General features: G+C 38.6%; 1 protein-coding gene across 4 annotated transcripts in view; it reads right to left on the bottom strand.

Moving 5' to 3' along the window:
- The window catches only part of LOC139959354 (uncharacterized), a 91,266-nt gene that overhangs the window by 18,239 nt on the left and 46,217 nt on the right, over positions 1 to 26,810 (bottom strand). For all 4 annotated transcript variants that reach the window (XM_071956860.1, XM_071956861.1, XM_071956862.1 and 1 more), the window contains one exon: positions 459 to 559. In XM_071956860.1, coding sequence (XP_071812961.1) covers positions 459 to 494 — 36 coding nt within the window. In that variant the 5' untranslated portion in view covers positions 495 to 559. The remainder of the gene's footprint in view (positions 1 to 458; positions 560 to 26,810) is intronic.

Here is a 26,810-nt window from a genome sequence, read left to right as displayed (position 1 = left end):
CAATGATATCACACTAATATTTCCACATTTATTTTTCTATAGTAAAAAATGTGGAGGTATGTAGCGGTTCCATGCAAGTTCTATCATATGGGGGAAATTGGTTAGAGTTTGCGTCTTAATTCTTCTTGCATGGGAATGTTGCTTTAGAGTATTTTCATTGGTGATGAAATATAGAGAAACATAATTTGACATAGTCATTGGAGTCCTACTCAGGCAATAAAAACATAAGTGAAAGACTATTTAATTAGCAGCCATGATAACACCTGCAATGTCATACCTACAGATGGGAGTGAAACAATATGCAGCTCTAATTGTTTTCAATATGCATACAGATTGTTATATTCATCAGTCTTCCACTGAAATTTCTGCAGCATATTACTGACATACCATGAAATTGTATTTATAAACACTCTCACTGCAAATGATAGCCTTTGGTTACTGCTATTTCAGTTTTTTACCATTTTCTTGATTTCAGTCAAAATGTGCCTGGCCATGACCTTCTTATGCGGCTGCCAAATTTTCTTCTGACTTGCTTTGTTTTTGTGTTGTCAATCCAGTTCTAATGAGATATATAAAAACAAAAGGTATGTCAAGTGTCATTCAAACAAGTACAAACAATCCAATAAAGTATGAGGCAAGTCAGAAAAAGCTAAATTCAATTTAGTGATGGCAGTGGCCTAGAGATACGTACTATACATTCCTGGAACATTTCTTCATGTTTGTCTTTCAACCTTCTCGACTATTTAATGCAATTTTTCATCGTCAGATTAATACGACAGATTTGGTCAACTCAGCTTACCAACATTTGGCTTATAAACATGGTAACAAATGGCGATGCCATGCATGGCAAGCATTGAATAAATAATCACTGATGCAAGTGTAGGTTACAAATTTTGGTAAACAGTGTAATCCATACAAAATCCAGACAGGCCTAAAATATGCTGTTGTAGCACATTATGTTGCCAATGAATTAAAGTGAAAGAAGGTTGAAGTCAAAGTACTGTACACTTCGTTATAAGGTAATGATGGGAGATGTAGGTTTAATGGAAAAGAACTTGCCACGCTGCTAGACTTGCTTTGCTTAATGTAGAGCACCAAAGAGCAAACACATTTAAGCCAATTGCAAGGCCCCCAGCTTTCTATATACATACTGGTAGCTGATATGATTTCATCACCTGAGCTCTGAGATATCCTGATGGGGTACACCCCTCAGTCCGACAAGTTTTCAGTCCGACAAGTTTTAAGTCCAAAAATAAAATACACGTTTTCAGTCCGAAAATTAAATATACGTTTTCAGTCCGAAAATGAGATACACGTTTTCAGTTGGGGAATGAAAGCATGCAGTTTTAATGCCATAATATCACCAATAAAAGTGACAGCACGAACTGATAGTAAAGAAATCGATTGAATCTTTCGTATTAAGTCTCACATCACCCGCCTCAACAAAGATTTGGGACCCATTAACAACTATCAGTTCTACAAACATATGTAATCCGTTCTTTGCTCCTAAATCCGCTTCCTGTATAGTCATGGTTTATTTGGTTCTAATTCCATCAATGCAATTTACACTTATACCTAGCGTCAGGGGGATCGAAAATTCCAACATATTTTCTCAAACTTTATTCCTTATTTGTCAATTATGAGTCAGTGTCAGTGGAGAAGAGTGTCGGCATGGTTGTGAAGTCAAAGCGACTTACTGATTTCTGCTGAATTGAGCAGAAGTTTTAGAAAACTGGATTATTTTAATCCGTGTCGGATTATTTTATAATCTGATTCCATCGTAATTGCAACGAAATATATTTATAACAATATATAGGCCTATATATATAATGAACAGTATACATATATATATATATATATAATAAACAGTATATATATATATATATAAACAGTATATATATATATATAATAAACAGTATATATTTATATATATATATGATAATATGGACCTATTTATATGAACAGTATATATTTAAGCTCCCACTGAAAACGTGTATTTTATTTTCGGACTGAAAACGTGTCGGACTAAAAACTCGTTTTTTCGGACTGAGAACGTGGATTTTTTATTCGGACTGAAAACGTGTCGGACTGAAAACTTGTTTTATCTGACTAAACACATGTATTTTATTTTCGGACTGAAAACGTGTTGGACTGACAACGTGTACCCATCTTGATAGCCTGATTGCTGCAGGCTGCCATACAATGATATAATTCCAATGAACCCAAATTATGTAAATTTTCAAATCAATCTTCTAAATCTTTATTAGGAAGACCCAAACATAACTTTCTTTCACAATGCGCTGGCAATACATTCAGCTGTGACAATTCAGGAAATGGCCACAGATTGAGGTAATTACCTCCACTATACACAAAACATACAACTACAATATATGAAAAAACAACATTTCTCTGTTTACAGAAGACACCCTGAAGGAGTGCAGGTCCAACCTAGGAGATCCTGAGATTTTTCCATGGTAAATTTGTTCTGCAGTTCAAACGCAGATCTGAACCATCAAAAGTTTAAAGACCTTGTGTTTGAGAAATATACAAGATAAGCTCTGCAAAGTGGTAGTAGATCCATAACAAAGCTGTGCATTCATGACCACAGATCAACTGGGACCCAGTGGCAGAGCGTCCATACAGTCAGAGGGGCGGATGCCCCCCCTCCCCCTGATGGACTCAAATAGTCTGCTGGCGCCCTTTTCAGCTTTTAAAACTTTTTACTTATTCACGATTACTGACTTTTTTATTGCGCTCTCAAATACTTATTGACATTTGTCACATTTTGTTGGTGTAATTTTCTGACAAAATGGGGATGACACCTATTTATTTTTCATTTATCTGCAAATAAGCAAGGCCCGGAAAGGGTTATTTCCGGCGAAGTAGGGAGTACCTTTACTCAAAAAATTTCTGTACGCTCCGCGCCAACCTGTGGTGGCGCTCCGCTTAGAAAGTCTCGAAAGTGCCCCTACAGACCATTCTTGCCCGCCCCCCCTGATCAATACCCCTAGCTCCGCCACTGCTGGGACCTTTACACAAATTATGTGACATAGTTTTATACATATGGCAAGACAGCTGTATTGGTCACATGACACTTTATACTTAAATCCAACGGCATGATCACACAGTGGGGATCTAAGTGTAAGCAGGATATTCATGACAAACTAGCCTTTTGAAAGAACATCCAGTGTAGTGAGGTGAGGGGGAGTGGGATTGACTTAATAGAACATCCAAATTTGCAATCTTACAAATGTCAGATACATGTCATGTTTGAAGCATTTCTTAAAGGTTTTTATGACTAAATTTTACTGCTGACCAGGGTAAGAATGAGTAGGCCTATGAACTATGTAAACACTGTATAAGGGTATAAATGAATGCATTTATCCCCAATTCTCAAGAGAACAGACAGGCACGTATCATGGATGCATGAAACTGCTCACTCTGGTCTGTGAGTCATAGAGTACTGCTCATACGGGAAATTAAACAGGGAGTGTTTCCTACAGTATATTGAGAACACATAGACAAGTGCTATACAATGTGTCCAGGCAAGACCTATTTTTGAGGTTTCTGAGAGATGCAGGAGTGATGACCTCTTAATTGACAGAACAATTTACACCTGCACCATCCCTAGCCGATGCACAGTACAGCTGTTCACCGACTTTCACAATCTGATTAATTATGGATCAAGTTTACATGGCACAACTGACTCTACCAGCCATTATTGGCTTTCTTACTCCATATAAACATTCAGAAAAGATTGATTCCTAGGAACAGTATCAGGCGCGTATCCAGGGGGGGCCCCCGGGTAAGAAAGAAAGGAGAGAAAAAAAAGAAGAAATATGGGAAAAAAGAGGGGGGAAGAGGAGGAAGGAGAGGAAGGAAGGGAAGAGAAAAAGAAGAAAGCAAGAAAAAGGAGAAAAGGAGAGAGTAGAAGAAAAATGCCAAGACAACGGGAAGCGAAAGAGGAACAGTGACATAATTACAGCGCTGAATCCTAGGGTAGCCAGTGACGGATCTAGGATTTTGGAGGGGCGTACGCCTCACCCTACCCCTTACACTGAGAACTCCATTTTTGACGTTTCCATATTTCCTCTCTCACTAATGAATATATATATATATACTATATATGGTTTATATTAACCACGGGGAAAAAACACACGTTTAAATCACTGTTTTCGGTCTGTAATTGCTACGTAAATTCCGCGTTCCATGCCTGTTTCCGTTACGTTTCCATTCCTGAAACAAAGTGATTAAGGTTAGCTTACGACCCACCTTAAACGTGTGAGTTTTCCGCCTTTGCGATGACTTATTTACCGAGTACGGGGTGACCGTAAATGCCAAGTGTCATCCAAATACAGTGGAAGCTTACTTAATCATGCGGTTTCAGGGAAGAGTAATCTTTACGTTTCCGGTCACAAATACAGATTCGCTACCTTAAACATGACCGTTAATCTAGAGTTTACGTTTGAATCCAGCATTCAACTTCTCGCATGGATCATCGTAAACGCCATGATTACACCAATATATACGGAGAAATGTGGTCATCGTAAACATATTACTTACGACCAATACAGGCTGGGCTTATTCGCCACGTTTAGGGAGTCTTAATCAGCTTGATTAGGCTGAGAAATACACGGACCACCTCTATCAAATATTAAATTTGATTGAAAGAAAATTGAAAATAATAAACATATAATCGCACTCGTTTGATTTTCTACTTTTTATTATATATTTGCACCTAACATCACATCGTAAGCGTTAGTTTTTATTTTTACACTCATACAAAAATTATGTAAATAAACGCAGACCACTTCTTATGTGTAAATACATCTAAATGCAACTCAACATTGCTATACAATATTTAGCTTTTTGAATACAAAGTTTATACCTCGAGAAGCCATTTTCCTTTCTAAATTTCAAAACATGCATAATTGTCTGGAGAATGTATTTTGATGCCCAAATATTACTTTACTTACATTGTGGCAATTATATACACATGCAACGATTTTAATGCCAGGTGAAAGAATGAAAAACCAAGTAAATATGGAATGTTTCTATATTTAGTTACTAGTTTGCAAATCAAAACCTCTGAAAACCAGCTACCCACTTGAAGTAACTTAACATATCAGCAGTTAAATTGAACAAAAAAAATTATGTTTAAAATTTGGTGTGCTTATCCTCAGATCATATAAACGCCTCGGCACTTCTTCCATTCATGGTTATCGGCCCCTCGACCCCCCCCCCCCACCCAGGCCCGGAAACGGTACCAGCCTCTTTTATGTGGAACAAACTTGACACAGAACACCATTTCCTGCCTCATTTCGTAGCACGCTTAATATTTTGTTGCTGCTTTAATTTTTATTTTAATTAACATATATTTTGATATAAAATTCAATTATAGCCCAAACAAGATCTCTAAATTCTTTACCCTGAAAATCTGGAATTAACCATGCATGAATAATGAAAGACAAACGTACAAGTACAACAACATTTCGATGACAAGTTATTAGGCATATGCTCTTTGTCTTATTTTAAAATATAATTTACGAAATGATTCATTAACAATTAATAGAATCATGCTTTTTTCTTGGCTTTTGTTTCCTGAAAATATTTTAAGGATAACTGAATTTACATTTAATCCCTTGATGGAATATATTAGTTGTGAAGGGAAATTTAACAAAAGGCTTCCATTAACAGCAAAAGACTTACAAGAAAATAATAATTAATCTGACATCTATTATTATGGACATATTCTTTCTTCCTTGTTGCATTTATCTCAGACAGGATTTCGTTTTAAAGGTATATAATTACACCAACCAAATGTTAAATTAGAGAAAACTCTTCTTTATTATACAAAATCATCCACTGCAACTTGTTTGTATCCGAAACAACAGCGTTTGCTGTTTGGTCCTGGTGCCTCATTAATCAACAAACGCTCAGGACAGGATTATCCACGTGCAACAGGGGCACGAGTTTAGACGTTGGGTAAAAATTTCAAAGAATTATTGTTAAAACGTTACATTATTCTACGTTGTATAAGGTACAAATGGACTTCGATATGCAGTCCTTACACTTTTGATCAATGACTGTTTTTATGTGATGTTTTAATCTACGTATCATAACCACCGTGGGCAAATAGATGTATTTTGTGAGCTGTACATCCGGCGTTATCCGGTACCAATGTATCTCTATGGGAGCTCCAATAAAATGTTTGCCACGGGCCTCCCACAAGCTTAATCTGGCACATCAAACAATGACCATTTTCACCATTTGGAGGAATTATTGTTCAGCCTAATTAACAGCCCAAGTTGGGGCGTCAGTCGGTATGCATTTTAAAGATGCGTCTCCTTTCCTAACAGTGGGTATTCTTTTTTTCTGGAATTTTCGCTAAGGAGAGCGTCCTTATAGAATGAGTCCAGCCTCATTTTGTTCAGTCTTTCCGACTCCCAGGTGAACTCCTGCACTACGGTACCCTAGCTCGTTCGCTCTCCATGTCAGATTCCTCGGATGACATAATCAGTTGACATCACTGTACTCAGTCTGTCTGTTCTCTCCTCTGACCAGTCTATCTTCTTCATTGCGCTCAATCTACACTGAAGTTTCTGTAAACAAAGACACAAGAATAAGTATGAATTAGACATATATAAAGATCAGTTGGCATAGTTCACTTTTGTTGGAAAATGTACTAGCTCCAACTGTCATTATCTCAAAAATAGCAACTTTTGTCAGAAGCTTTAACTTGCAGTAGGCCTATGTTTCAACGGTTTTCAAAAGAAGATTTGTTTTTGGGTTGGGGAGGAGGTAGGGGGTACGTGGTCGGGTGACGTTCACCATCACAAGGCTAGAACGTTAACGTATCAATAACAGTTTACCCTGGCAAATTGTGCATGAAACATTTTACAGATATCTAAAAGGAGATTATTGTATTATTTCTTTCACTGTCATATTTTAACTCTTTTAATTTATCGTATTTAAAGGAACGAATGCCTGTACAGGTCTAGGGTTTAAATAACGGCAACTTTTAGTGCTCGTAAAATTACATTAATAAGTCTTGGCCTAGTGTTACGTACCGAACAATCCAGTGGCACAGAGAACTTCGTTTTCGTTTTTTTTTTCGAAAGAAGTTGTTCCTTCTCAGTCAGTAGTGCTCTGAGTGCCTTTATTTCTCCCTTCAAATGTTTGCACCAAGCTTTCTTTAAGTCACAACATGTGCATACTGCCGCGGTAGCTCCAACTGTCCTTGCTTCTAAATGGTTTGTGTTTTCTTTTTCCAATACACGTATGACATTTTCCTGCGGAATATCATTAAAAACTAGCGACGGATCGAATTGAAAGTCCTTAATAGGTGTATAAACGTTTTATCCATTGGGGAAACTCCCGTCCGTCGTACCCATAGTGTGAAGCTACTAGGTGTTTACTTGGATGAAACCCTCAATCTCAAACATCATATTTCCATGAAAGCTCGTGCATCAGCCCTCGCCATGTTTAATCTGAAGAAGATCCGGAAATATTTGGACAAGTCGACATGTCTCAAAATTGCAAATGCCATGATTTTCTCTCATATGGACTATTGCAATGGTCTTTTTATCAACCTCCCGGCCTCCACACTTCATCCCCTACAAAGGATCCAAAATTACACGGCTAAAATTATTCGAGTACAAGATCCTCCTCCTCGTTTATAAGTGTATACATAATTCAGCACCAGCTTATCTGTCCGAGTTGCTGGAAATTAAGACACCTGGTCGTTCAACACGCTCGTCAAAGGGCATCCTTCTTAAGGTTCCTTTCACACGCCGAAATTGTTTCGCAGCCCGCTCTTTCAGCGTCGCTGGCCCTAGACTTTGGAACGCTCTCCCCGTCGACACAAGAAATTCGAAGACCATCAGAACTTTTAAAGCTGCTTTAAAGACTCATTTATTTAAGAAATCGTTTTTATAATTGTTTTGTTGTTCAGCGCCATTGAGTGTTTTTTTACAGTAATGTGCGCTATACCAAGTTTTACTACCTTAACCTTAACCTTAAACTGGCAACCTTGCTTCCGCGGAGTTTTCTGTTACTTCTGCAATAAACCATGGAAGCCGGAATCATCCATTTTGAATGCTCTTTGCAATGTACAACTCGATTGAGGATCAAGTGCGGTGTGAATCAAACCAACGTGTTGCTACTAATACCGCCTTTTCCTGATTTCAAATTCCCCGCTTTCTAGTAAGCCCAGGCTGTGACGTAATTAACTACTGAATACGTAATTGTTACTAACCAACTGGAGTTGCCAACCAGTGAACTGCAAAGTGACAGGCAGTAAACTTTATCATTGTGATGTGACCGGAAATTTCTCTTGCTTATCTGGAAATGGTATTTATAGTAAGCAGTATACTTTTCTGTATCGTACATATATTGCGGTGGGTATTTGTCTACGTTTAACGTGCGTTTCATCGCTTTACGTGCATGATATAGGCCTATACTTGTTCGAATATCACTTGACGGCTTATTCAGAGAAATCGGCAGAGCAAATAAACGGACTGTTGAAATCTATCTCTGACTAATCTATGAAGAAGGAAATGGACAATGGGAATCGTAAGAGAGGGCATTTGAAACGGGGGAAGGGGGCAGGGGGGTAGGAAGTTGGAGGTTGGGAAAGGTTTCGCACAATATTTAAGCAGAAATTACTTAAATCTCAAATATGGATTTGCGCCGCTGTGACCGACAAAGTTTAGCTGAGGTTTTTGAAGCCTGACACTGAGTACCGATTGTTCGATATCCCAGTTCCGAGGCTTGTCCCCCCACCCCACCCCCTGTCCCCGTTTTTAATTAAATGTCCTAAATAGCTATTCTGGACTCGACCATTTCTAAAGCCGCAACAACGGCATCACCAAGAAACCGGCTAATTATATTTTAATTTCTATCTTAACTCTCAGGACTAAACTCGGAGGTGGTACATAATTAGTTGGATAGAAGGAGAGATCCACAAATATCCAAAATATGAATCATCTGTAATATGAATTCTACAACCGTTCTGGACCAGTATAGGGGCAAATGTTGTATCCATGAGATGTCAATGTGTTCACTCGATCACCTAACTTTCCATTAAAATTTACGGTTAACATTCTATAACAAAGGCATATGCAATTAAACAGGTTCATAATAAAATAAAGAACGATTCTTTGCATTACAGTTTAAGTTTACCACACATTGGGGAACCTGACGAGGAGGTGGAGGGGCGAGTGGGTGGGGTGCACTACATGGTTGCATCGGGTCCCCAATGTAGTGTTAATGGAGGTCTAATTAAAGTACCCTAATTATTGTAAATGCTCATTTAAACGCGGGTTCTCGAAAGCTCACCTGGCGCAAACAGAAAAGGGAACACTCGATTGGATTTCAAGTGACAAAAATTGTGCGATGCTATGTACTCAGTGTGAAACCTCCAAGCAATAGTTTTTTTTTTTTGTCTTGTCTTCGAAAAGTCTTCAACGCAAAGCGATCCTTTTCACATATCAGTTACTAGAAACTGCAATTATTATATTATCATTACGTTCTACTAGTACATAAATTTGTTAGTACAATGTCCCTTCTACGCTTCTGTAGCTCCGTAGTTAGCATCCAACATTGATATTTCCGAAATCGACGGTCCAGCAACAATAGGCAGTTAAATTCAAATATGTATGGAAGCTGCAATAATTTTCAGGAAAATTCATTTTATATATATATAACTATTGGAGAATAAACCATTACCTTGATCCGGCACATGCATATGGCTTTCGCTGTGTGTACGTATTGTAATATAGGCGGTCTATTTTTGCCTTTATTAAGGCACTTATGTATGTTTATTTATTATTTTTATTAAATTTGTAACATCAATTATATGTTTATGTATTAATTTTATATTAATAAGTTGAGACTATTTAATTTATGTATACTGGTAGGGAGTTTGATTTTCTCTAATGGTTAGCATGTATTTAATAGTGCCAGTTATGGAGGAATATATATATATATATATATATATATGTGTACATATATATATCTATATATATATATATATTTATATATATATATATATATATATATATATATCTATATCTATATATCTATATCTATATATCTATATATCTATATCTATATATCTATATATATATATATATACATACATACATATATAAAAAATACCAATGTGTACATATATATATATATATATATATATATATATATATATATACATATATATATATATATATGTTTGGGACTTGTTTGGGACTTGCTATTCTGTTTATTAAAGACTTGCATGTGTCTCAAGCATGAATGTATTACCCTCACAGGATAAAACTTCCGTGTCTCAGGTATGCATTTCTTAAATGGAATTATATAACGGACACAGGACAATCTTAGCTATTATATATTTGCATATAGGTGCGTGAATTTTACAAACACCACACGTGAATATGCCTATTTTTGCATATTTTCTCAAGTGAGGGCAAAATTTATAGTTGTAAGTATGCGCACAGTTTATCCTCGTTATAAAACATATTCAACTTGTGCAAACAAAGGAACATTCAGTTTACATATAGGATGCAACTGAGGAAGATTTTAACAGAAATTACCATGAAGTTCTGTCCATGAATTGAAAATGAGTGAAGTGGACGTGAAAAAGAAGCGGGTGGGGCGAGCATTGGAAGAATACTTGTGTTTGTTGACTGGCGGATTGGAATCTGTGAATACTCAAGTAATATAAACCTTGCAAGTTGAATAATCTTTCAAACTACTACATTTTTTAAATGTAAAAATAATAATAATAATAATCAGCAGTTATTTTCACGACGCTTAAGCCACCACAAATGTGGGAGAAACCCGCATTGCTTCCAAATGCCACCGCCTTTATCCGCCACTCTGTCATAGCACCGGTATATATATATATATGTGTTGGACTTGCGATTTACTTGTCATACTTTACCAAGCTTGGGTAGAATTTCTATATAAGCGTTGGTTCAAGTCTTCGTCGCACGTAGTATTAATTTCTACTATAAAGGCCCGTAAAAACTAAACGGTAATGAACGTCGGGTACGTATTATACACTACCAACCTAAGCTTGTTCTCCTAAGCGTACATACACAATTTTAAACTAAGCTGATGGGTACAGTTTCTTCCTCGTTATGATCCCCCACTATAATTTTCAGTTGATATATGTAATCAACATATTAATATGTTAAATTAAAAGTAAGTATAGGTATCATCAAACTATAAATGAAATTGATCGCAGAGTCAATCAGGTGTAATAGATTTAGGGAGGGGAAATTGAGTGTGGGGTGAGGGGCTTCGAGTTCAAACACGTGTACTCCTTAAAAGTAGTCTGTAATGGCCCCAAATTACGGCATGCTATAATTGCTGGAAGTTTTCAAAACAGTCCTTTCCTGAAGGTGTTTACTCTCCATATCGTCGCTGACATTATAAACACACACAACAAGATGACTGAATTTCCCAGTGAGGTAAATTTCCTCCAAGGTGGTAATAAAACAGTTTAAGAATTTTAACCAAAGGTGACCATATTTTAATATGTAACATATATGGGGCCAATACATCATACTTTAAGCCTTCGAAATAACCTATTGGCCACAAATTAAGCAATTGGCTATAATTGCTAGGAGTTTTCAAAAAACACTTTCCTTGGAGGTCTTCACTCTCCAAATTGTTCTCAGACATTCTTAATGAACACAAAAGATGACTGAATGTCCAGTGAGGTAATTTTCCTCCAACGATGTAATATAAACAGTTTAAGAATATGGACCAGGGGTGACCATTTCTCAATATCTGGCATATATGGGCCAATACAGCATACTTTAATCCTTCTACTTAACCTATATTAGTTGCATATAACAAGTTTGAACCTAACTGGAGACCCAAACTTCTCCCGTAGCAACGTTAACACCTTCGAAAAATAAATGGGTGGGGGGGGGGGTCGGAGTGAAAGAGAATATAAGAAAGTATATGATATATAGGCTTTTGTCTCACTTGCATTTTCCTCATAGGGCCTTCTCGTTTGTACATGGTGTAATGCCTTCCAAATTGTAAAATTTTAGAACAGTTTTTATGACAACTAGCCTAATATATTTCAATCATACTTTTCCATGTGTGGGCACAATTCCCTAAGCGTGGGCACAATACGGATTATATGTATATATGTGTGTGTAGTGTACGCCGCTGCGTGCAGTATACGTTGTCCATGTTTATTTTAATCGTTACGTCTGTATCTAGCCGGTAAGCAATAGGCCCTACCTACAAGTTGTTTTTCATTCTACATTTATCTTCGTGGCATTGTTCCACTAATTTTGAGGTGAATGTTTGTAAAACATTTCCATGTTTGAATTCAGAGTTCAATAACATTTATTTACAATAGAAAATTTACAATAGAAACGAATGTGGAACAAATTTCTGGCATCAATATGTGTCATTTATTTACACTTGCTTTCCATCGCTGCAACAGAAACATTTGCAGCAATGAATAAGAGAGGAAAGGGAGAGCAAAATCGTTATTAAGTTGTCGCATTCCTGCAGTAAAGAGTGCACTGTCTTAACTACAAATTTATAAATATATACTTTGTACCTCGTAAAACTTGTTTAAAGTATGTTGTTTACTTTGAATCTTTTACTTGCAATTGTTTAGATTTTACACCCCAATACAAAAACAGTATATCCCGCTCCAAAGGTTTGCTGTTTTGGCCCCTAATATGCCAGGTATTCAAATATGGTTACCTTTGATAAAAAAAAAATATTGTATTTGTGTTACCACCCTGGAGGAAATTGACATTCAGTCATTTTTCGTGGTTAATTTAGAAAGTATGAGAACAATTTCAAAAGTGAAGACCTCCGGGAAGGTAATTTTCGTAAACTTCTGGCAATGCGTGCTATAATTTGTGGCCTATGCAGACTACCTTTCATCCATTTAGCCACCAACAAATTGCTCAACGGGCAAGTTCTAGCTTTGAAGTTATGTTTTCAGGAACACCGCCCTATAAATGTGTTACATGTGCACATAATGGTAGCAGTGTTATACATATGAGCTGTTAATGTTACCCTAAAACTGTGGCTTTCTAGGCATTAACCCATCATTTCATGCTCACGACCCGACCTATAGCCAGATTGTTTAACAAGTGAGTTACAACTCCCTGATTTAACTAGTAATTAGCTAGGAAGCACATCAACGCAGGAGGATCGCCATCCTTTTGGAAATTTTCCAGTTCATATACTCCCCTAATGGGGTATAAGAGAATGTATAGCAAACGCTGATACGTGTACGAAAATTATCAAAGGAGAAAACAACCTCCCTGTGAGAAAAGAAAACAAAGAACAAGAAGAACGCAGCCGCTAATTCAGAAAGAGTTACTATTACCATGGAGCTATAAACAGACATTCAAACATATATAGAATTAGTCAGCCATACATTTCGTACGCTATTCGCGGTCACATTATTAACCCTCCTGTTGTCATGTTAGCAGCTTTGACCGCGTTTGAAAACAAGCACGTTTTTTCATGCTGGTTTTGCTGTCGTTTGATTGGAGGATGAACAGCGACTGATCAGGGAGGTCTAAAATATCACCTCCCTGATCAACAGATGAGGGTTGTTCATTGCAGTTTCACAAATTCTCTACAATAAACCGATGGGATGCATTGTTCTGTTTGATCATAGCTCCATGGTTTGATACAGTATAAGGCAGGCCGTATCGTGTATTTTCATTGTTGTATCTACATATGCATCAAGAAGCAGATAAACCAAACACGTACCATACTAATCGGACATAAATAATTATAATAAATAATAAAAAAGTCAGGCCAACTTACTTTAACACATACACTAGAGCACCAATGGTGCAGAAGCTCATACCTTTTCGAGCTTAAAAATGTAGGGCCCACAAAACCAATTTTGGGCCCATGAGGGATACCCCCCCCCCTCCGTTAGCAGAATCCTGGCCACACCACTGGCTATAATTCCTATTTTCCCCCTTTAAATCCTATTTTACCCACTCTCTCAAACAATACCACTGACCTACTGTACCCTGTTAAACCTTCTCCCCTCTACCTTAGCAGACATAACTTCACAAGCACTCCCTATATAACTTCACAAGCTGCCTACATACCTCAGGCTCAAAGACTTCTAAGTATCGGCAAGTGCTGATTGGCTATAGGGCTCTCATGCTTACAGTTCAACAGTTAATAACAACTCCCAGTCCTGCTTTAATTCCACTAACAGCCTCTGCAGAGCTTAACCACAAATGTAAACAAACACTGCAGAGACTGGGAGACAAATTAAAGGAGCTTTGGCAAAAAGTGAAGGCTCAGATTTTTTTTAAACAATGGGGATTAATTGTAATTAATTAACTTTTGACCAAAAATTATTAGGCATCACCTTATTCATACACAATCCAACAATCATCAGTTCAACTTTGAATATGATCCATCAAAATCTTGAGGAGATTGAGATATTTGAAAATATTACAAAGAATGACCCCCGATGACCCCCTAAATGACATTTGACCTCAATTTTCCGAACACCCCTCGTAACTCTCATCCCGAGGAACATTGTGACCAAGTTTCATTATAATTGGCCATACACTGTACGAACAGGAGCAATTTGAAAATATAGGGCCGCGGCCCGGGCCACAAAAGACCCCTAGTTGATCTTTGATCTCAAATTCATGAACACCCTGAAGGTAAAACTACCATAGTACTATCGTGACAAACCCTCAACATTGTACCATGGAATCTGTAGGAGAAGAAGCATTTTGCGTATTTCCACACAATGGCCCATTACGGCCCACAGGTGACCTTTGACCCCAAATTTTGGACCATTTCTGATGGCCCTATACCCAATGGTCCTTGTGTCCACGTTTCATGAAATTCCATCGAACACTGTGCGAGTGGGAGCGGTTTTACCAATTGTTGACGGATAGAGTGATAGAGTGATAGACGCCGCACTGTAACAATAGCTCACACCAGCATGCTGGTATGAGCTAATAATTATACATAAAAAAAGTTAGACAGGCAGATGAGGAGACCCGTGTATGTGTCTTCTCATCTCTTTTCTCATGATTCCAGCGGTAGTGATCAGCCATGCCATAGCGCTAAACTTAATTCTTTGTGAGTGCAAGCTGTTTTTTGAGGTATTATGAGGGCCCGCAACGTGAATTACGTAACTTACCAAAATGAGTACAGTGGCGGATCCAGGATTTCGCCGAAGGGGGGGCCCAGATGGGAAATGCCTAATCGTCGTCCTGGGGGAGGGGTCTAAGGGGAGTGGGTGCCCCCCTCCCCTTTGGAAAATTTCACAAAATATGGAGGTCCTCGGTGCAATCTGGTGCTACTTTTCGTGAAAGTTTGGAGTAAAATTTATTTCCAATAAATCATGTATTCATGGTTTGCCGGGCATATATTTGCAATTTCGAGCAATGAGCTGGGATTTACGTCTTTGGGGAGTAGGTGGTGAAGCAAACTACTTTTTACCAGGCTACTCCAGGCCATTTCATCTTGGATGCACCCTTCCAGATGGAGACTATTGATGCAGTCAGAGTGCCCCTCTCACCTTCACTTTATCAGAATGATGGTGTACTCTTTTTGCAAATTTATTTTACAAAAAATTACATGTGGGATATCATTAAGGTGCAATAATTTCATGTTCTTAAAAGTAGCCTCGTGAGGTCACGCAATACTAGGGTAAGTTGCAATGAAAAACTTAAGCATTAATAGACTAGCATATGGAGCCTGGAACCTCCAGGCCACTGAGATGATTGCCAGTCCCCCTCACCCCCCAAAAAAATCCAGCCCCCCTCTGGAAAAAAATCTATCCTGGCTACGCCCCTGCCAGACAATCAGAATTGTGTTCCAAGTTCCCACAGTACAGAAGAGTGTGTAGTACTTTCATAACATTAGGCCACACCATGGGCGGCAATCCATACTTCCGAGTGAGGGGGAATATGACCTTGTTGACTATCTAAGCGTAGCGCCACCATGAGTTGATGCGAAGCGTACAAGAAAATTTTGGGATTTACAAACCCTCTAGATGGCCGGAAACGGCACTTCCCAAGGTTTCCAAGCGGCATATACCAAACTTTAAAATAGGGATATCATGTCCGAAATATCTCATAATCAGGATCCAAAATACTTTTTTTTTAAATTTCGGGTGTTATTTTGGGAAAATTGCCCCTGTCAATCTTGTTTCAGACGCTACGTTAGAATGTTCGAGAGCTTTTTTATATTATTCGATGAAGAAAATGGCCTCATGCAGGCTATTATAGGCCTATACACATGCAATACACAATTACACATAGTTACATTCCTAGGTACCGATTGCTAGGGCATCCAGGTGAAACGTGTACTAAGCATTACCTTGGTAACATGAGATTCTCAGCTGTTCGAGGGAACATGTACGTGTGTAGGCCTACTATAGGGCCTATATGAATACTATGAGGGTGCATATATGTACTATACAGGCACGTAGCCGAAGGGGGGGCGAAGGGGGCAGCCGCCCCCCCCCTTGAGCATATTTAAAAAAAAAATTTTAATGTTTTTATGATATCGCTAGTATTTTCAAAAGAGAAAATGCTAAAATGCAACTAACAAGGCCTGGGAAGTGCCATTTCCAGCGATCTGGGAGGCATTTACAGCCAAAATTTTCTTGTACTCTTTGCGCCAACCATGGTGGCACTCCGCTTAGATAGTTTGCAATGCCGAATCTACAGTTTCGACCCTCCCTTGGCAAATTCCTGGCTACGCGCCTGGTACTATATCAATACCGTGGGCGCAATAATACATTTTGTTGTTATAGGGCCAATGAAGCCAACAGTCAACTATTCTTGCTTTATAAAGACGGTTTATTTGAAAAGATCCCACTGCGTTTATGGTAGGCGAGAAATGAAGCTAAAAAAGAACTGTACATTCACGATGCATAAATGTAGGCATGAAAATATTCTTATCCCTATCATTTGGTGGGGGGGGGGGGATATGGTGTATTACATCCCTTCCACCCATTTTCATGGGGGATATATCCCCCCTCCCCCCCAGGATCGCCGCCCATGGGCCACTCACTGTAGCAATGGTACCGCAGTGATGGTATTGTTAGGGAAAACATAGGCTATCATGTGTGGATAGCCTAGGCTTGGATTGAGTCTGTCGTGCGATCGTACCACACTCGTTTTCTCACATTTTTGAAACTAATAATTTCATATACACACTGTGCGTGCTTCTGTGCAGCATGTAGCATGTATTGCTTTCGTCATATATACTCCGACGTCTAGTTGCGAGTCGTTTCCCTCTCTGCTAGCTTCGTGCTTACTGGATCCGGACTGCCGCGAACGTACGTTAAAAGTGCATCGTGCTCAGTGCTTCCACACTCAAAATTTGTTTTTCCCGAAATGGAATCCAAAATTTCCCGAATCGGCTCGGTATTTCCTGAAATTTCCAAAGTGCCGTACGGCTCACCCTACCCAACACCTACATTTTTGTATACAAATAATTTTCACACTTTGAGACTTCATATGATTTTTTTCTTTGAATTTTTTTCATCACGCATGGGGCTCTTTCCCTCGAACGCGGTAAAAAAAAAAATCAGGATTCTCAAAAAGGGGGGGCCCGGGCCCCCCGGGCCCCCCCTGGATCCGCCCCTGGAGTAACCACGAGGAAGTTTGCTGATACTTTCATAGAATTAGCTTAGGTTTTGTTGGTTGACTGAGTTTTGTTGGTTGACGGCTGTATATATGTATATGTTATAACATAACTGAAGTATGAGAAATACATTGTGAGGTACATGTGGTAGTATATGTATGTGTAGGCCATGCACATTCACGTTTAAAGATATATGCTGTATTAGAAAAATGTCAGATATTCAAATATGGTCACCTTTGGTCAAATCCTTTAACTTTTTTCTATTACCACCCTGAAGGAAATTTACCTCACTGGACATTCAGTCATCTTGTGTGTCAATTTACTAGAATGTCATGAGAACAATTTGAAGAGTTAGAACCTCTTTTTGAAAACTTCTAGCAAGTACTTAAGCATGCTATAATTACAGACGAACATATAATGAACAATAGGCAGCTGATTGTCTCAGTAAAAATTACCAGTGGGTACAAATTAAATGTGATGTATATGGGCATTGTAATCATACCGTAATCACATACTGTGTATTATTTGAAATTTCTGACGTTTAAGTTAATATTAATAATCTCTTAAATTCCCAACTTTTATTGAGTCAACTTAAGCGAAGTGTGCAAGTTGATGTAATCATGCTGTACTGACACTTGTGGTGTGTGTATGCTCTGGAATTTCCGACGCGTAAGTGAATCGTAATCTTCCCGTAAATTCCGAAATCAGTGGAGAATACATTCAACGTAAACGCAATGCGTAAGTTTGTGTAATCATGCTATATCCTGTGGTGCGCATGCTTCGGAATTTCCGACATGTATATCCTAAGCATGCCGTACTGTTCCTGTTTGAGGTGAACGAAAATATTCATATATGTTTAATACGAACAAACACAGTATAATGTCATCTTCGTATAAATAGTTTTAAGCATGACAAGTCCATGTGAACTTGACGTTTAAGGATTTCGTTATCAATACGTGAACGCTGAAATGAACGTATTTGTATATATACAGTAAATTTTTATCTGCACTCGTTTCAGCCAACGTAAATGTTGAAATTTTGTTCATGAGATGCAGTCACAGGGTAATATCATTATCGGGAAGATTGACCATGAGAATGGTGTCCAGTGTTTTATTTTATGGTGCAATCAACGTTAACGTGATGTTTAAGTTTGGCGTAAGTTTGTTGTAAACGCGTTGTATCTATGCTACGAGTTTCCGATGTGTAAGATAATCGTAATCCTGTCGTAAATTTCTTTGTGGCGAGCTTAAGGTCAACGTAAACGAGGAGAAGAAATAAGTTTTAATCAATACAAAAGTAATTATTAACTTCCGATATGTAAGTTGTCATAAACGTAACAGAAATCAGTTGTTCCGTGTTTACATTGTTTACGTATGCGTAATCACATCGTAAACGCCTTGTTCCAAAATGTACGGGTTTCCTCTGTTTAAGGTGACCGTAAGCAAGTCGTAAACATCTAAGGACTGTGCTTACGATAACTTAAATGCGTGTCTTTTTCTCGTGAACGCTTGTACAATTGTGATATGAAAACAAATGTGGCTGGTTTCGAACTTGACCGAGTCGTCGGGGAACATGACACACTTCGGAATTAGACTTTCACCGATAGTAGATTTTACTTTTTTTTCTCAAAATGAATTAGCTAGACGGGCCGCATCCGTAATGATGTTTGGTTTGCCGATAAAAAAAGGAAAATAGGGCTGTAGCACACAAGTAACCATAAAGATATAAAGATATATATACTATAACGAATATATATACTATAGCGCGAACGATGGGCGGGATTACGGGGGGGGGGCAAGAGGGGGCATTTGCCCCCCACTTTTTCCCAGACCTTAGTTCACTTTTTTGTCGTTTTTGCAAACAAATGTGCACAACCCTAATCAAAATTATTCCCCCAAAACAGCCCTATCAAATAGGCCTATTTGTTTTGATTCTAACATTTGTGTTTAACATCGTAACATGTAGCATGCAGAATAACTGGAGCTGGAGCTAGCACATGGTTCGCAGCACAGGTAACGAATCCTGGAGCAAACACACTAGCGATTCAATTCTGCATGTGATGAATCCGCGGCATGTGCTACAGTGCTAGCTTCTGGAATTGATTTTCAACATTGCAGCTCTACTGAATGCGTTGAACAACTAAATCCAGAGAAACGATTTCCGAAAGCCAGATTTGCATATTGGGTATATCAATAATTAAATTCAATACACAGTGTATTGAATTTGTTGCACCCAGGGACGTCGCTAGAGAGGGGGTGTGGGGGGGTGTCAGGGGAGCAGGGGAGCGACTGATCCCCCCTTTGAGTGTCGAAAAAAATGTTTAAAAACTGTTGTTTTTTTAGCATGGTATTTTGTTAGTGCTCTTTTGATCTTGAATACTCGTCCGTTAACTCGATTATAATCGTAAGAACATTCAGGCCTACTGATTCAACTACTAAGTGTGGCAGATGCAATTAGCTAAATTTAGCCTATAGACTATTTCAAGCCTACAGTTGGCCACTGCGTAATAAAATACATATCTACCTAACCTCACTCGATGGAATGTCACGAACCGTATGCACAACGACGACGACAACGTGCGTTCTCATCCTTTCTATGATTCTTCCTAAGTTGTTGCATGAACAGCATGTTATGAAGCTAAGCTAGCAATCGTACGCGATACGATAAATATGTATAATTATTACACTGCTAATACCCGGCGATAACAATATTTTTCTTTTAGTCCACTGCAAATCTGGCTGTCTTACAAAATATGAAAGTTTATATTGTCCATTAGTTAAGTTCGTCAAATGTATTATCCAAAGTCCAGACATTGGACAATAAACAAGAATCATCCGTATGGAAAAATTGTAAAGGAGCACTATGTTTGTCTTTCTGATATATTATGTAAAAGAACATGTAAAAGAATTCAAACAGGAAACAAAATCTGCCGATAATATGATATCATATGATAATGATGAAACTGGCAACAAATTGCACCAGATCGCATCTAAGGACCTTCAATTGTTCAAAAATATATCAAAGGGGAGGGGGACACCCCTCCCCTTAGACCCCTCCCCCATATTAATCGCAAAAAGTGCTCCCCCTTTCAAATTCCCCGCTACGTCGTTGGGATATACATTGTCTCTATGGTATACAATTAAAACACTCAATGCTAATCTACGGAAGTTTAAAAGTGCCATCAACATAAGCAAAAAACTTTGCCCCATAAGGTACAAATGTATAGAAAAAAGTTCGGAACAAAAGTGCAGTCGCGAAAGATGGGGTGTCTGACTGACACTGACAGTATCGTTGACGATTAGTACGGGGGGGGGGGTACAAGGCAGCAGTCGGAATTTTCTGGCTCCAAAACCCATCCAGTTGGAATTTCAGCCACTACACCCCCCCAACCATCAGGTCTTAGCTACATCCTTGGTTGCACCTTGTCGCATTGTAAAATCCACAAAGTCACCCCGCCACTACTTCAGTGGCAACAGAACCGGTGGACTTAAGGGGCTTATCCCCCATGAAAAAAGTGGGGGGGGGGGTAAAGGTATGTTCAGCCCCCAATATTTGCCAAGTGTTCAAATTCAAAAAGTGAGACAAATTGCCGATATTCTAAGAGATGAGAGCTATTCAAGTGGGTTTACAAGAATAAAACAGAGAAGGATCTTACGGAGACAAAGTCAGCCTTTCAGACTGGCTGAAAATGGAACTCTTGCGTACCGAAATTGAAGGAAAGTTTTGCTATCTAGGGCTTCTCAACTCGCCCAAATCCAGGCAGCTCATACTGACTAGTGGCATCTAAGTAAATGTATGTAACTTACAGTATAGGATACATACTATGCTCTTGGTTATTAAGTGTCGAAAGGCCATCCACAGTTAAAATATAACCAGGCCTCTAGGCCTGATTGGTGCACAAATCATGATATACTTTTACCACGTTTGTTTTGTTGTAAAAACTCGTTCGCAAAAGTCAAGCAATTTGCTTATGCAACATTATAATCAGTTGCATGCGTGAGCAAAGTTATTAGGGCCTAGTTCTTCTCGTTTTGTTTACCCAATTGTCATAACAAATTTTTGGGAAAATTATTATAAATTTTATCGCCCATGCCTATCATAGAAGTTAACAACATATCACTAAGGCTTACAGCAGGGTTGTCCAACCTTTTGCAGAGGAGGGCCACATGAAATGATCATGATGAAGGAGGGTGCCGCATGAACCCTACCCTTGATTTTTCGACTTTTTGCCCGAAGCCCAAGGCAACAAAATGTGAGCACTGTGCGGAGAGCACTGATTTATTTTCCTTCCTAATAAAACAGATGAATAAAGTCCAGCCGCCCCTCCCCCAACCCTCAGTATGCGCTGAGAGAGTGTCACACAAACTGACCTGTATGCAGTTTTTTGGACCCTTTGAATGATTGTTTATATAGCTTCATATTGTTATCAAGAAATCTGCTCACTAAAATTTCGCACTGTAGAGCAATTCTGGCGGGCTCGACGCAACCCTGCTGTGGGCCGGACCCGCGGGCCGTAGGTTGGACATCCCTGGCTTACAGAGATAGTCTGATATGCATGCATGGGCCACTATCAAATGCAATTAATGGACTACAGCATATATACAGCCTAGCCTACTTCTAGAGGAAAGTGGCACTAATACTGTACGTAACAAATTCACGTTCATTAATTTTGGTTGGTAAGAACAGATATTGAAGGCCTGATTGTACTTTTTTAGGTGTGCCATATGCTCTACATGCCAAACCTCACTACAGAAGAAAACTTCATAAATATCTATAGATCCCAATAGTGGCCATGCAATATGTACAATAATGGGAATATTCCATTTCAAATACTGATATAGAGTTGTAATTCAATTTTAGTGGCACTTCAGCTGGAACTACCAATTCTGCAGCCCATATATTTGTGTGTGTGTTGTTTTCTTATCTCTTTAAAGGTGTTCATCTTGGCATATATATAGAAAACCAGACAACAGATTATGTCTAGATTCTATTGGAAAACTATCAACGTTGATGTAACAAGGTATGTTCAACAGGATGTCAAAGCGTCTTTGTCCTGTAGACCTACGAACAAGTCTCCAGAGCATTCCTGTAACTGGATTATGGAAACAGGTAAATTCTCAATCTGTTTTAATTGTACAGGTTGTCCGAAGTATGCAGTGAAGGTTTAGTTTAGTTTATGTCACTCATTCTGGACAAATTAAACATTTACAAGTTTAAAGGTAGTCTGTATCGGCCCTAAATTTTTGGCCACTTTAATTGCTAGAAGTTTTCAAAAAGTACTCTCCTGGGGTAATAACCCTTTAAATTGTGCTCAGACATTCTAAATGATGACACTAGCTGATCGAATGTCCCAGGAGTTGTTACGGAACTCCCTGGTCCCAGTGAGGTAAATTTCCTCCAGGGTAGTAATAAACCTACTTAAAGAATTTTGTCCATAGTGAAAATCTGGAATATTTATGGCCAATACAGCATACCTTTAAGCCACACTTTGGACTAACTGCAGAGCAACCATCCATATAGGCATATAATTGTAAGTTGCAAAGTGTTTGATATACCTATTTCCAAATAGGTATAAAGCATACAGAAAGGTCACGAAGGAAGGTGAGAACCCAGAAAGTGTACTGTAAATCTTTGCAGGTGTAGTTCCCATTAATAAGTTTATGTTTCTGTTCCTATATTTACTTGCAAAGGTTCCACATCTGGTTCCTAAGTGGCATATAGTCTGACAATTGTCTTAATTTGGTCTACATCCCCAAAAAGTGATTTTGCCTGGACATGTTTCACTGTAGCAGACACAGTTTACTTGTTCAAACAAATGATGAGTAAATAATAAAGACCACATTCCACAGCTTGACACCACCTATTTTGTGTTGTTTTTCAAAAAAAGTGTTGGACAGTTTGATATTGTAACCACAGGGAACTTTTCTGTTTAGAAAGTGTGAACTTAAGGTGGCATACTCCTATTAGAGTCTATATCAATCCGCTCGATTGTTCTCCTTCAGGAAAAGTGCCAAAAAGCAGCAGGAGAACATCTTTTGTGACCTGTTATCAATCATAATCTAGTTTTTTGTGGCTTTCATGTTGAAGATCATGAATGGAAGTACATGTGGTGAAAAAAATTGGGTCAATTGAGGCAATTTTAGACCCCTTTAGGCTTCCCAGGAGCAGCGTAGGAAATTTGTTTACCACTGAGTGAAGAGGTTTGTTTACAAGTGACGAAAACTTCCGGCTCGGATAGCAAAAAATTTTCACGGTCATGGTACGGAAAATTGATGGTGCCATGAAAGGCCAACTTGTCAGCTATCCGGTGATGGGTAGCGTTAAGCTAGTGAAAACTTCTATCTAGACTTAGAGACCACATTACTTTTGTGGTTTAGTGTGTAAGTCAATGGGGCTTTTAATGGGCGTATGCTACCTTAAGCAAAAATGCCAAATTTTTCATTTTAAGTGCTAGAAGTCCCAATTTTGGATCAAAGTAGTTGCTATGGTGTGTAAAAATGGTTTTCAAGCAAACGTCGGAAAATTTCACGCTTGGGTGATTTTTACGCATAAATTAGTATTACAGCCTTAAAGTACCACAAAGAGCATGTGCGTGTCCATACATTAGACTAGAACAGCCTTCTGAGCATTTCTAACCAGTTTTCCTCCCCAATAAACTATTGGGTCATTAAGCCTTGACCTACCAAAGCTTCCATAGTATGATTCCTGCCTTGAATCTGCTAAGTAGGTGCCAAATGCACGAAATTCAAAATCCTTCAGAATCAGACCAAAAAGCCTGCAGTGTGTGTGACATGAACGACTAAGTTCAGTGAAATTTGACATCTGTGGGCACCTAAATTACATGGTAATCATACTTTAGGTTATTTTTGCTAAAGCTGGAAGTACCTGGTGTTTAACTAAGGACAAAAACTCAGTTTCAATGCATGAAATACCCCTAATGTTGTCAGCTTAGGCCTAGACCTCAGGTTCATAATGGCGCTACGTTAGTATCCTAGACCAAGTCTACACCAGCTGTAGCACAATGTTGTATGAGGTCTGTATCCTAAGTGGAGTGGCTGCTGAGGGCTAATACCTTGCACAGAGAATGTTTTGAGTCTTATTTAGCAAATAATCCACAAAGGTATGCATATTCTGCTTCTGCCAATGTGCATCAAGGGGTTTTTGAGCCTATTCACTCATTAGTTTTCTGTTGTTTTGTCAATTTCAGAGAAAGTTGATGTGCTAAGTCCTCAGCATGCACAGCGATATACTTTGAATGGGTGCGGTATCAATGGACTCAACTGGTTAGATGAGGTAACAACAAATCCCAAACAACTCTGACAGCAGAAAGAGATATCCTGATGCTTCCATGGGAGATCTACTGTAGTAAATATAGGAACCAGTGCTTGCCACCAATGAAGAATAAGGTAATTTGATGTTGTTGTTCTCTGCCGAGCAACAAATTTGAATGTTTTATCATGAAATGTGCCCCCCTATCCACCTCTCTTCTCTTATAACTGTCTTTAATACATTGTAACAACCTATGCACAAACCTTTAAATGGACTGGATATGCTATTGAGGTGAACAGTGTATCTAGATAGCATTCCAGTAAGCTTTCCTTTTGACTGCTGTAATACTGTTACAGTGAGGCTGTTGTTTACAAATCCCGATGATCCAGTTTTGGCAAAGAACACCTTCAATTCTCTTCTTTTATTCTTAGTAACTTAACAGTTGCACTGGAGTGACATGCAATATCAGTTTAACATGTTCCAAACAGTTCAGGAATACATTGGGGTATGTCCTGTGGGTCAGTTTGTGAGGAATCTGCTGAGCTAAACAAAAGTAGTTTTCATCACTTTTCAGAGCCAGAGACGAAAAAGCCCTCACCGCTAACCCTTCTATGGATGATGTTTCTGCAGGTAGGGCAAGCCAGACCAAGTGGATTGTGATCAGGGATACCAATAATACCTGCAAGAATCATAGATGCACCCAAATTGGTCAAGCTTATCAAAATTGGTGACTGGAAGTGTTGTTGCAGACATAGACCTGGTTACTGCTTACACAGTATTGCTCATATGTGTATTTACACACTGCACCGTGCATACTGAAATCTCTGAAAATACATCTTTATGGACCTAAAATGATAATTGCATATAATTCTGTTGTGGTTTATATTGTGACGACTATGAAAAGTATCATTTTGGAAAAAAAAAAAAAATTCAACTCTCACTTAAGGTGGCATACTCCTATTAGAGTCTATATCAATCCGCTCGATTGTTCTCCTTCAGGAAAAGTGCCAAAAAGCAGCAGGAGAACATCTTTTGTGACCTGTTATCAATCATAATCTAGTTTTTTGTGGCTTTCATGTTGAAGAGCATGAATGGAAGTACATGTGGTGAAAAAATTGGGTCAATTGAGGCAATTTTAGACCCCTTTAGGCTTCCCAGGAGCAGCGTAGGAAATTTGTTTACCACTGAGTGAAGAGGTTTGTTTACAAGTGACGAAAACTTCCGGCTCGGATAGCAAAAAATTTTCACGGTCATGGTACGGAAAATTGATGGTGCCATGAAAGGCCAACTTGTCAGCTATCCGGTGATGGGTAGCGTTAAGCTAGTGAAAACTTCTACCTAGACTTAATGACCACATTACTTTTGTGATTTAGTGTGTAAGTCAATGGGGCTTTTAATGGGCGTATGCTACCTTATTACTACTTGGCTGATTTGACAGTCCTGCTTCAACAAGATAAGAGAGATGATGTATCAACTGAGTTTTGGTACCATTTCTCTGTTAGGTCCCTTGTGGAAAATCGCTAAATGTGTTTGTGTGTGTATTGGTGGGGGGATATTTCCTGAAACCTGGGGGAGGGACCCCTTTTCTTTGGCAAAATAAGGCAATTTTTAGGTTTCTTGATGCAAAATGATGTATATTAGTACATATTACTATAATAATGGTTAGCTAGCATTATCTGTTTTTGCATTTGGGTCATACAGAGGGTGTTTTGAACCCCCATGGATCCTGATTCAGGACAATTAATGTTTGATCGGCATTAAACAGTCAGACCATGCACACACACATCAATAGAGCACCAAAAGGCATCAAACTTCTGTTGTATCCTAGCTTACACTAATTTGTTAAATGTGTGATATTAAATTTAATTAATATGTCACAAATGTTGTATTGGCTCATGTGG

This window comes from Apostichopus japonicus, chromosome 19 (genome assembly GCF_037975245.1).
Source record: "Apostichopus japonicus isolate 1M-3 chromosome 19, ASM3797524v1, whole genome shotgun sequence".
Taxonomy (NCBI): Eukaryota; Metazoa; Echinodermata; class Holothuroidea; order Aspidochirotida; family Stichopodidae; genus Apostichopus; species Apostichopus japonicus.
The sequence above is the reverse complement of the archived record's forward strand: the minus strand, read 5'-3'. Positions and strand labels throughout refer to the sequence as shown.